Here is a 12939-nt window from a genome sequence, read left to right as displayed (position 1 = left end):
GAAGTCTAATAGGGATATGCACAATTATCCCAGTGTCGTCCAGGGTAGGCCGTCATTGTAAATAATGATTTGTTTTTAACTGACTTGCCTATATATTTTTTAATTTCAATCACACGGATGTAGACCGTTAACACACACACACACACACACACACACACACAGTCCTAATTAGAGGTGTTTCAACAAGGTATATTCTGGGCTCAGTTTCTGACAGTGTAACACTCAGCATTGAGTGTACACTCATGCTCAGCATTGAGACTGTTTCTGTACTTGTTTAAGTAATCCAGAGTTGAGAACCCTGATTGACATAGGTATTTGGGGCCAAACAGATCCAGAACATCTACTGCTTTCTCAGTTAGGCAGGAGACTGCTTCCTGCTGTAGATGAGCAACCCAGAACTGTTTGAAATGAGATTTTTGACTTTTTGAAGCAATCTTTTAACAGCAACGGTTCCAACTAGAGGTCGACTGATTAATCGGAATGGCAGATTTAATTAGGGCCTATTTGAAGTTTTCATAACAATCGGTAATCAGCATTTTTGGACACCGATTATGGCCGATTACATTGCACTCCACGAGGAGACTGCGTGGGAGTCTGACTACCTGTTATGCGAGTGCAGCAAGGAGCCAAGGTAAGGTGCTATCTAGCATTAACCTCTCTAGGGTACGTGCGACGGTAGCGTCACACCTGACCAACTTCCAGTGAAATTGCAGAGTGCCAAATTCAAAAACAGATACTGATTTATAGAAATTCAGAAAACATACGTGTTATGCATAGGTTTAAAGATTAACTTCTTGTGAATCCAACCATGGTGTCAGATTTCAAAAAGGCTTTATGGCAAAAGCATACCATACGATTATTTGAGAACATCGTCCAGCAGACAAATCATTAAACAGTAACCAGCCAAGTAGAAGAGTTACACAAGTCAGAAATAGAGAGAAAATGAATCACTTACCTTTGATCTTTATATGGTTGCACTCAGACATTCATTTTTCAATAAATGTTAGTTTTGTTCGATAGTCTCTCTTTATATCCAAACACCTCTGTTTTGTTCACACGCTTCAGTAATCCACAGGCTCAAACTCAGTCACAACCGGCAGACAAAAAAACTCCAAATTGTATCCGTAAAGTTCATAGAAACATGTCAAATGATGTTTAAATTCAATCCTCAGGTTTTTAGCCTAAATAATCAATATTTCAACCGGACAATAACGTCGTCAATATAAAAGGTACACAAGAAAGGTGCGCTCTTGGGATTGCGCATGAAAAAGCTCTCTGACACTTTAGGGTCCAGCCATTGACTGGTCTTACTCCCTAATTTTTCAGAATACAAGCCTGAAACCATTTCTAAAGACGGTTGACATCTAGTGGAAGGCATAGGAACTGCAATTTGAGTCCTAAGTCAATGGATACTGTGATGGCATTGAATAGAAAACTACAAACAAACAAAAAATCCTACTTCCTGGATGGATATTTCTTAGGTTTTCACCTTCCAAATCAGTTCTGTTATACTCAGACATTATTTTTTACAGTTTTGGCAACTTTAGGGTTTTCTATCCAAATCTACCAATTATATGCATATCCTAGCTTCTGAGCCTGAGTAGCAGGCAGTTTACTTTTGGCACACTTTTCATCCAGAGGTGAAAATAGTGCCCCCTACCCTAGGGAAGTTAAACGTATCTTATAAAAAACAATCTTAACATAATCACTAGTTAACCACACATGGCTGATAATATTACTAGTTTATATAGCTTCCTGCGTTGCATATAATCGATGTGGTGCCTGTTAATTTAAAATTGAATCATAGCCTACTTTGCAAACGGGTGATTTAACAAGTGCTTTTGCAAAAAAAGCACCGTCGTTGCACCAATGTGTACCTAACCATAAACGTCAACGCCTTTCTTAAAATGAATACACAAGTATATATTTTTAAACCTGCATATTTAGTTAATATTGCCTGCTAACATGAATTTCTTTTAACTAGGGAAATTGTCACTTTTCTTGCGTTCTGTGCAACAGAATCGGGGTATATGCAGCAGTTTAGGCCGCCTGGCTCGTTGTGAACTGTGACTATTTATTCCTAACAAAGGCAGCCAACTTCGCTAAACGGGGATGATTTAACAAAGGCGCATTTGCGAAAAGCATAATCGTTGCACGAATGTACCTAACCATGAACATCAATGCCTTTCTTAAAATCAATACATAGAAGTATATATATTTAAACCTGCATATTTAGTCAAAATAAATTAATGTTAGCAGGCAATATTAAACTAGGGAAATTGTGTTTAGATTTATGGATAATAATTTAGACTTATGGATGTTAGATAAAATACGGAACGGTTCTGTATTTCACTGAAAGAATAAACGTTTTCTTTTGGAAATTATCGTTTCCGGATTTGACCATATTAATGACCTAAGGTTCGTATTTCTGTGTGTTCTGTTATAATTAAGTCTATGATTTGATAGAGCAGTCTGACTGAGCGGTGGTGGGCAGCACCAGGCTCGTAAGCATTCATTCAAACAGCACATTTGTGCGTTAGCCTGTAGCTCTTCGCAATGCTTGAAGCATTGCTCTGTTTATGACTTCAAGCCTATAAACTCCTGAGATTAGGCTGGTGTAACCGATGTGAAATGGCTAGCTAGTTAGTGGGGTGCGCGCTAATAGCGTTTCAAACGTCACTCGCTCTGAGACTTGGAGTAGTTGTTCCCCTTGCACTGCAAGGGCCGCGGCTTTTGTGGAGCGATGGATAACGATGCTTCGAGGGTGGCTGTTGTCGACGTGTTCCTGGTTCGAGCCCAGGTAGGGACGAGGAGAGGAACTGAAGCTATACTGTTACACTGGCAATAGTATAGTGCCTATAAGAACATCCAATAGTCAAAGGTATATGAAATACAAATGGTAAAGAGCGAGAGTCCTATAATTCCTGTAATAACTTAAAACTTCTTACTTGGGAATATTGAAGACTCATGTGAAAAGGAACCACCAGCTTTCATATGTTCTGAGCAAGGAACTGAAACGTTAGCTTTTTTACATGGCACTTTTACATGGCACTTTTTTGCACTTTTACTTTCTTCTCCAACACTTTGTTTTTGCATTATTTAAACCAAATTGAACATGTTTATTTATTTGAGGCTAAATTGATTTGATTGTATTATATTAAGTTCAAATAAGTGTTCATTCAGTATTGTTGTAATTGTCATTATTACAAATTGAAAAAATGTAATCTGCCGACTAATCTGTATCGGCTTTTTTTGGTCCTCCAATAATCGGTATCAGTGTTGAAAAAATCATAATCGATCGACCTCTAGTTCCAACCTAGACTTGTTTTCAACAATCATTTCTACAGTAAGATGTCCAGTAGACCTCATCAGTTTTAATCTGTGCTGTTACTTAGCTAGCTACTGATAGGGTTGCTTGCTTTGGATAATGTTAGCTATTAGCTGTGTACAAGGCCAGGGGATTGTTTGAAAGAGAAACTCACATGTACTACTATGTGAGAGTACTCCCTTATTTCTGCTTATCACCTTTTATAAAATGACATCAATGCCTTCTAGCTGACTGACTTCCACTGTTGAAGCACTTTTTTTTCCTGAAGCTTTCTGTTCTGAAAGAATTCTCTGGGTATACTGTCATGCTGTGCATGTTTGGTGTGATAGAGCCTGGATTCGAACCAGGGACTGTAGTGACGCCTCTTGCACTGCGATACAGTGCCGTAGACCGCTGTGTCCATGTGTGTGGTGTTAACTATTTAACTGTACTAGAATGCTTAAGGCCGCCAAAATGTTAAATATCTGTTTGTTTTTTTGTTGCAAGGAAAATATCGGTATCGGCCAAAAATGTGTTATCGGTGCATCACTACTCATGATCCAGCAGGGTAGTCTCTGCTGTTACCAAGCAAATGCTTCATTTTGGATGAAGCAAACTATTCCGCTAGATGGCTAACTAGCTACTAAATTAGCAAACCAAATGCACAACTGGTAATCAAACTTATCCCAGAGGCTGCTCCAAGACGCTGCCGGCGGGAAGAGGTATTCGGCGTGGACTTCATCCAGCGCTTCCGAGTGTATATTACTTGCTAATGTTCAGTCCCTGGACAGTAAAGTAGATGAGCTCAGCTCCCCGATGTCTATCTTGGGACTGTAACATACTGGTTTATGGAATCATGACTCTCCTTATATACTGTGCCAGTCCATACAGCCAGCTGGGTTCTCAGTACATCGAACAGATGGGAAAAAAGAACTCCCCGGGAAGAAGGTGGAGGTGGAGGTGTATGATTAACTACTCATGGTGTGATTGTGATAACGTACAGGGATCTCACATCCTTTTGTTTACCCGACCTAGAATACCTCACAATCAAGTGACGTTATAATCACAGCCGTGTATATTCCCCCTCAAGCCAATACCACCACGGCCTTCAAGGAACTACACTGGACTTTGTGTCAACCGGAAACCACACATCCTGAGGCCGCAATTTATTGTAGCTCGGGGCTTTAACCTCTAGTGACTACCCATCCCGCATGCGGGAGTGTAATCATCGACTGACACTAATTAGCATAACGCAACGGACATAAATATTCCTAGAAAATATTCCTATTCATGAAAATCACAAATGAAATATATTGAGACACAGCTTAGCCTTTTGTTAATCACCCTGTCATCATTTTCAAAATATGCTTTACAGCCAAAGCTAGACAAGCATTTGTGTAAGTTTATCGATAGCCTAGCATAGCATTTTGTCCAGCTAGCAGCAGGTAACTTGGTCTCGGAAATCGGAAAAGCAATCAAATTAAATCGATAATATATCCGTCGGGACAATTTGATTTTCATTAGGACCGATTGGAATAATGGCTACCTCCTGTAATTTACGTGAGAGTCACTATGGGAGCCATCAGGTGACCACTTGCGCAATGTAGCTGCTTATGGGTATTCTTCAACATAAATGTGTAAAACTACGTCACAACGCTGTAGACCCCTTTGGGAATACGGAGAAAGAGTAATCTGGTTGATAGCCCATTCACTACTCAATTGGGATGCATTGGAACGCAGCGCTTTCAAAACATGAGGCACTTCCGGATTGGATTTTTCTCAGGCTTTTGCCTGCAACATCAGTTCTGTTATACTCAGACAATATTTTTACAGTTTTGGAAACTTTAGAGTTTTCTATCCTAAGCTGTCAATTACATGCATATTCTAGCATCTTATCCTGACAAAATATCCCGTTTACTACGGGAACGTTATTTTTCCAAAAATGAAAATACTGCCCCCTAGTCACAAGGCTAACAAAGCAAATTTGAGGAAAACATTCCCAAAGTTCTATCAAGACATTGCCTGTAGTACTTGAGCTTCAAAAACATGTGTTACTTTCCCTTCCGGGATGGCCACAACGCCCTCCCTTTGGCAATCAGATCATGACTCCATTCTGCTCCTCCCTTCCTATAGGCAGAAACCCAAACAGGACTTACCTGTGTTAAGGTCGATGCTATACTGGTCTGACCAATTGGATTGTTTAAAGATTTGATCACGCAGACTGGGATATGTTCCGGGTTGCCTTCGAGAATAACATTGACGTGCACAGTGACTGAGTTCATCAGGAAGTGTATAGGGCGGGTTGTTCCCACTGGCTATTAAAACCTACCCAAACCAAAAACTGTGGATAGATTGCAGCATTCATGCAGAACTGAAAGCGCCAACCACTGCATTTAACCACGGCAAGGTGACTGGGAATATGGTAGAATACAAACAGTGCAGTTATGCTGTTCGTAGACAATCCCAGTCAAAATGTCATTACAGAGACAGTGGAGTTGCAATTTACCTGCTCAGACATGAGACTTATGTGGCAGGGACTCCAGGCAGTCAGATTACAAAGCGAAAACCAGCCACATCATGGACAGTCTTGCTCCCGGACAAGCTTAAACACCTTCGCCCACTTTGAGGATAACACTGTGTCATCGACACGCCCGCTCCAGAGCACTCTGTGGGCTCTCATTCTCTGTGGCCGATATTATTATTATTAAGACATTTAAGCGTGTTAACCCTCATAAGGCTGCCGGCCCAGACGTCATCCCTAGCTGTGTTCTCTGAGCATGCGCAGACCAGCTGGCTGGAGTGTTTACGAACATCCGTCTGCTGTCCCCACTTGCTTCAAGATGTCCACCATTGTTCCTGTACCCAATGACTGTCGCCTCATCGCACTCACTTCTGTCATCATGAAGTGCTTTGAGAAGCTAGTTTAGGATTATATCACCTCCACTTTACCTGACACTCTAGACCCACTTCAATTTGCATACCGCCCCAATAGATCCACAGATGATTGTATTGACATTCCCAGCCTTAGTTTCATCCATTTTTGTCCAGAATATTGAGTCATAAACTAAAACGGTGTAACCTGAACAGGGCTGGGTGGTATGCTATATTTGACTGTATACCGGTATTGATGCACAGACCAGTTTGAGTTTTTACTTTATCTTCTATAACAGTGTTTCAATGTTTGGTTTGTTAAATAGACCCTTTTCCAGTACACCACACACTGACGTCACGCACAGATTTTCTGTTGCTGGCGTTCAATAAGAACGGGTGTTCTGCCACCAACTTGCGCACATCTCCCTCGTTTGCAAACACAGAAAGGGGTCTATGTGATAGTTTAAGGTGAATGCACCAATTTCATAAGGTGAATGCACCAATTTGTAAGTCGCTCTGGATAAGCGCGTCTGCTAAATGACTTAAATGTAAAATGTAAATGTAGTTTACTCTGTTTTATATTTGACTCATCTCTCCCTGCTGCTGAATGCCACTAACCACAACAAGCCTTGCCCCCTGTCACTCAAGGAGAGAGCAGTTGTTGGACCAAGCACTTTCTTGCGGTTCAGTCTGCATGGGTCGATGGATGCAACAATGTTGGTGACATGCTGCTTTCCACAAGCGTTTCTATAATTGCACTATTCGTTTGTGCATCTTACTATTTGCTAGTTTCTTTTATTAGCAAGGTTTTGCTACAATATTTTTTTTTAGCTGCTGAGGCTAATCGCTAGCTTGCTAAATGTACTAAGAGTTAAAGCAAACGCAGCTAGTTGGCTAATACAGCCTGGTACCGATTCTGATGTAGGCCTAGATAAGATACCACTGTACAAACCGGCTTATCAGAGAGTAATAGCCAACATATTCATTCACCTAACTAGCTACATGAAGTAAGAGAACATGTAACATCTAATTAGGGTCACCTGGAAACACTGACCAACACTGGTTCTTACTCTGTCAATAATTCCTCACTGACTTATTCACGTCAGACAATTTATACTAGGTGCTTTCCACTGTTTCCAACTATAGAATTAGGTTAATCATAATTTCCATGATGCCACCAGTTCACCAATTAACTAGGTCTAGATTTATTTTGGCTCGTGTCATGCTTAGTGGCACAGTGTGAAATGATGATAGAAGTACAGAAATGTATTTTTGTTTAGAGTTGTATTGAAGCCCCATTTTGAAAGAAATTATTTGTATTGCCACCCTAGGGTCATGAACTACTCAAAGTATATTGAGTATTTATTCAAAAAATCGAATACTGATATTTTTTGTTCATATCGCCCAGCCCTAATCCTGAATGGGTGGAGGTTGCAAACAATGTACCAGGCCAGCTGTGAGTTACAACCAGAGAGCAATATTTTTGGGACTACCAGGAAATGTATTGGTGAATTATATTCATCATGCATTGAACTGCATCCATCTATTCTGCCAACAATGCCTTACTCTACATCATGGAATTGAGTCAAATATAACCTATTTTTAAAACCTAAAAGTTGGTTTTGTAGCATTAACTGGGAATTTGATGTTTTTTTACTGATTTTTTAAAAATTTCTTTTTAGAATGATCTTTTCATATCTGCAAAATAGTTAAACTCAGTTTTACTTGAGTGTCTGTCCTATATATAAGAAATACTACATTTTGGGGCACTAAACTACTTTTGGAGTATACAAAACATTAAGAACACCTGCTCTTAGCTTCAGGGCCTATAATGCAATCAGGGCCTATAATTATATATATTTAATCTACCACCCACTCAGATTTTAACAACCCAAATATAGTTTTTTTGTTGCAATTACACCAACAAAACACAAAAGCAGATGAGCGTGCTTTGTAATATTCCTAAAACCATAAATGTACTACTAGTAAGAAGTAATGTGGTATATTTAATTTCATACCTTTTGTGACGGAAGTCTTCACAAAAATATTACAGATGAGAGACAAAATTGCCTGTGAAATTGAGTATGACCAGTAGTAGCTTCTTTCTTCTTTTTTTTCTTCCCTAGCAGTTGAAACTTTAAATATTGATACTACATGACCCAAAAGTATGTTTGTGTGGACAGCTGCTAGTCTGTTCTCTGATTCCAACTGTTATTTCATAGTTCTGATGTCTTCACTATTATTCCGAAAAACCCTGAAATGAGTAAGTGTCAACTTTTGACTGGTACTGTAAATGTGATCATACTTTACTAGTTTTATTTACAAATGAAGAAATGCTCACTCTGTGGAGCCCTGACCACCCGCCAACATGGCTGGTGTTAAAGCTATGATCCCTTATTGATGTCTTGGTAAATCCACTTCAACCAGTGTAGATGAGGGGGAGGAGACTGGTCAAAAGAAGGATTTTTGAATCCTTGAGACATGAATTGTGTATGTGTGCCATTCAGAAGGTGAATGGGAAAGACAAAATATTTAATTGCGTTTTGAACGGGGTATCATAGTAGGTGCCAGATGCACTCCTAATGTTTGGTATACTTCCATTTATTTTATTTTTACTGATACTGGCCTACCTACAGGTGAGCTGTGTGACACTCGTGGGCTTCCTAGAGTAAAACAACAGACATGTTTGAGATTCTCACCTTCCCATAGACTGGTCATATTAGTGTGTAGCCCAAACTGAACACTACAAACAAGTTGGTAGTAGTCAATACCGACTACTAGAGTACAACCGAGAACATCGCTGTGTTGGTGAGGGGCTCATCTTTCCATTGAGTGGTCATATTAGTTAGTATGCCAAACTGTTCTGATGATACAGACTTTTTCGAGGCGTCTCGCGGTCTAACAAGCACAGCTGTACCTCGGCCACCTTCCACCGCCGATTCGGAAGGCTGCCCTTCGGTGGATTGAGATGCAGCCCATGCACAAAACAAACTGACAGGCGCAGGGAGCAGTGGGAGAGGGAGGAGCAGCAGGGAGGAGGGAGGAGCAGCATGAAACAGCTGATTCAGACTTTCTCTCAGTACTGGATTTCATATCAACTATTTAGTTGTCCAGAACCCAAAGGCACAATCCTAATCGTATTAACAACCCATCCTCGTTGTTGCATGTTTACATTTTCCCTCAGTTTCGAATGGAGATGTTCATCTCTGTCACATGAAACGGCTCGCATCAGATGCGTCTTTTTAGAACGGTGTCTAACCGCAAATTGCATTTTGGCAAATGTTTGAAAATGTGTTCAGTCTCCGCTTCATTACTGTAGTTTCATGTGCGATAATATTAGAGGATAGCCTTGCTATTGTCGTGTGTTTGTTTTTGTTTTTTTCAAGGTTTTAATGAAAAATGTCTTCCATGCATAGTATTTTCTGTTGGTCACTTCATTTTACTGTTTGGAACAAATTTAACTGTTGGTTAGTCTGCAATGAAATTGACCGAATTTGCATCCCTTGAAGGATATTTTGCGAGCCAGTGCTAACTAGCGTTGCCGCAATGACTGGAAGTCTATGGTACTGTATCTACTAGAATGCGAGCAGTTACCGTAGACTGCTTAATTTTGCTAACGCAATTTAGCAATTGCACTAACGCTAGTTGGCAACTTTCTTCAAACTGCATGCAGAGACCTAAACATGGTATCCAAGAGTTCATTGGACTCTGGGGAAGTAGATAAAGGGCTTCATTGCCAAAATCCTGAAGTATCCTTGTGTCAGCCTGAAACTGAATTTGCTGTATACCTGGTCTCAGTTATGGTCGACGCTTCAGATCAAGTCAATGAAATACAACAGTTTTCAGATAGTGGTGGACCTCGGTGTGCTTTCTGTAGTTTGTCTCAATTTTGTCATGAAGAAATTGTAAAAAGAGCCAGACTTTCTGGTTTTCCTTGTATAGGCCTAAAATAATAGGTAGATGTAAGGCTGCTGAGTAGGCTATACATTAAGATCGAGTTCAGTAAGGTGCAACATAAAAATTGTGACGTTACATTGCCTGTCCCAGGCTTGGCATCCTACTCTAATGGTCACCATTCATAAAATGTGTTTCATAAAATGTCCTACTTAAACGTTTCAAGTAAGGCCTGACATAGAAGTGGTGATCATGATGCAGTCAGGTCTACTCTGCAGCGTTGGATGACTGAGAGAAATGTGAGGATGTAAGGAGGAGTAGGCAATAAGTGGTTTACCTTCTAATGTTAAGGTGGTGTTTCTCCTCTCTTCCAGGCACCATGGAGGAGCTGCACAGCCTGGACCCCCGGAGACAGGAGCTGCTGGAGGCTCGCTTCATGGGTGCGGTCACTGGTACTGGGGGCAGTACCGGGGGCAGCACTGGCAGCACCAGCGGGGGAACCAAAGTGTGTGCGCTTGCCTCAAACCCCTGATCCCCATACACTCACATTACTACAGTAACACTTGGCTGCATGTTTTCAGCTAGTCTAATTGTCTGTTGGGCTTATTTTGTGTAACAAAAATAAAGTAAATAGTTGTCGTGGTTTCTTTTCAGAAGAACGTCATGACGTACCTCTGTTTTTGTTTTCAGGGAATGACGAACAATGACTGTTCAAATCAAAGTTTTGGAAGCCTGGGGTCTTCCAGTGACAAAGAGTCAGAGGTATGTTTCTTAACATGGTGGTGTTACAGTTTTAGTGAAACATTATATAATTAATCAATGTGCATGTTTGTTTGAACGGGCTCTTGTCAGACGATATAACTGGTTTTCATGGCTTTTCAGTGTTTTTTTTTGTTGTCTGACATTCCATCCTTTGTTTGGATTAGACCTGTTTTGATTGGATGTCAGATATGGGCTGGTTGGCGTGAGCAGGGAGATCCCACAGAGGGAGAGGAGCTGGACCCTCATATGATCCTCTGTCACTGGTGAAAATGTCAGACGCAACCTAAGATGGAGCTAGCTCTAGAGAGAATAAAAATGTGCGGAATCTTATTGTAATTAAACTGCCTTGTGACGCATCATACCACAAGTTCTCACCTCTCTGTACAAACACGGTCTGTGCCAGGGCAGTCTGATCACAGGCATCATGCTGCGTCTGTGCCTCCCTCCACACTGTTTTCCTGTGTTTGGCAGCACAGCTCTACGCTAATGAAGGCAAAACACAAATGGCTTCCAACTTGGGTGGGGCTGCAGTGTCGCAGCCTGTTTATGTGGGGTGGTGGGCTCCAACATTGTCTGGAATAAAGAAGCCTGAACCACTGCAGTGGAGTGTGCGAGTATACTAGCAACCTGACTGTGCAGGTGCCTGTCTGCTCCCCTCCCTTCTGTACAGTTTGACTGGTTTAATAAGTCACGGATGGAGGCCTGTGTGTGAGCATGATCGAGGGGGGAGAGGAGGAGGCAGAATAAATCCTCTCTGGCCGCCTCTGCTGCTGAATCTGCACAGATGTCACCCACACAGATGCTACCATACGTCATACACTCCCTAATGATGCACTGTTGACACACTCAATCAGACTAGCACCTGTCAGCAGATTCTCTGCACAAGGCTCTGTCCTGGACCTGGGGTCTTGCATAAATGTCACGAGGATTCCTCTGCCTGGTTGAAATAGTCTACTCCTTTTTGATTTAGTTTGGGTTTTCTCAGTTTAAGCATTTTAATGCTTTTCTTTTGTAGGGCAAAATCCTCATGTTACCATGGTGGTTGGTAATTAATTAAATTGGTTGATCATGATTATTCCTTGTTTGGCGATCTTATTTTTTTCCCCCTCCATAAGTATAGCTCAGTATTACACAGGCAGTCTATTTTTAACTAATTGGTATTTTGACCAATCAAATCGGTTCTGAAAAAGATCTGATATGATTGGTCAAAAGATCAGAATTGGGCAGTGTGCGTATACTCTGTCATTGAGATTTGAATCAGACATTAGAAAAGGCTAGTTAATCTTTGTGCCACAGTTACCTGTTACCTGCTGTAGTCGCTTTTGTCTTTATTTCTCTCAGCCTGTGGCCCAAAACTGCCAACGGGCTGCATTGGCCATAGATAAATATCCTCTCTCAACTGTTGAAATTCTTCCATTAGTCTTAAGCTTTCCAATACATTTACATTACATTTAAGTCATTTAGCAGACGCTCTTATCCAGAGCGACTTACAAATTGGTGCATTCACCTTATGACATCCAGTGGAACAACCACTTTACAATAGTGCATCTAAATATTTTAAGGGGGGAGGGGGTGAGAAGGATTACTTTATCCTATCCTAGGTATTCCTTAAAGAGGTGGGGTTTCAGATGTCTCCGGAAGGTGGTGATTGACTCCGCTGTCCTGGCGTCGTGAGGGAGTTTGTTCCACCATTGGGGAGCCAGAGCAGCGAACAGTTTTGACTGAGCTGAGCGGGAACTGTACTTCCTCAGTGGTAGGGAGGCGAGCAGGCCAGAGGTGGATGAACGCAGTGCCCTTATTTGGGTGTAGGGCCTGATCAGAGCCTGGAAAGGTGCCGTTCCCCTCACAGCTCCATAGGCAAGCACCATGGTCTTGGCGGATGCGAGCTTCAACTGGAAGCCAGTGGAGAGAGCGGAGGAGCGGGGTGACGTGAGAGAACTTGGGAAGGTTGAACACTAGACGGGCTGCGGCGTTCTGGATGAGTTGTAGGGGTTTTTGCAGTAATCCAGACGGGAGATGACAAGTGCCTGGATTAGGACCTGCTTCCTGTGTGAGGCAGGGTCGTACTCTGCGGATGTTGTAGAGCATGAACCTACAGGAACGGG

General features: G+C 41.5%; 1 protein-coding gene across 3 annotated transcripts in view; it reads left to right on the top strand.

Moving 5' to 3' along the window:
- The window catches only part of tlk1a (tousled-like kinase 1a), a 30147-nt gene that overhangs the window by 8859 nt on the left and 8349 nt on the right, over positions 1-12939 (top strand). For all 3 annotated transcript variants that reach the window (XM_046362918.1, XM_046362919.1, XM_046362920.1), the window contains 2 exons: positions 10447-10577; positions 10763-10834. In XM_046362918.1, the coding sequence (XP_046218874.1) occupies positions 10447-10577; positions 10763-10834 (203 nt within the window). The remainder of the gene's footprint in view (positions 1-10446; positions 10578-10762; positions 10835-12939) is intronic.

This window comes from Oncorhynchus gorbuscha, linkage group LG09, assembly GCF_021184085.1.
Source record: "Oncorhynchus gorbuscha isolate QuinsamMale2020 ecotype Even-year linkage group LG09, OgorEven_v1.0, whole genome shotgun sequence".
NCBI classification, from domain to species: domain Eukaryota; kingdom Metazoa; phylum Chordata; class Actinopteri; order Salmoniformes; family Salmonidae; genus Oncorhynchus; species Oncorhynchus gorbuscha.
The sequence above is the reverse complement of the archived record's forward strand: the minus strand, read 5'-3'. Positions and strand labels throughout refer to the sequence as shown.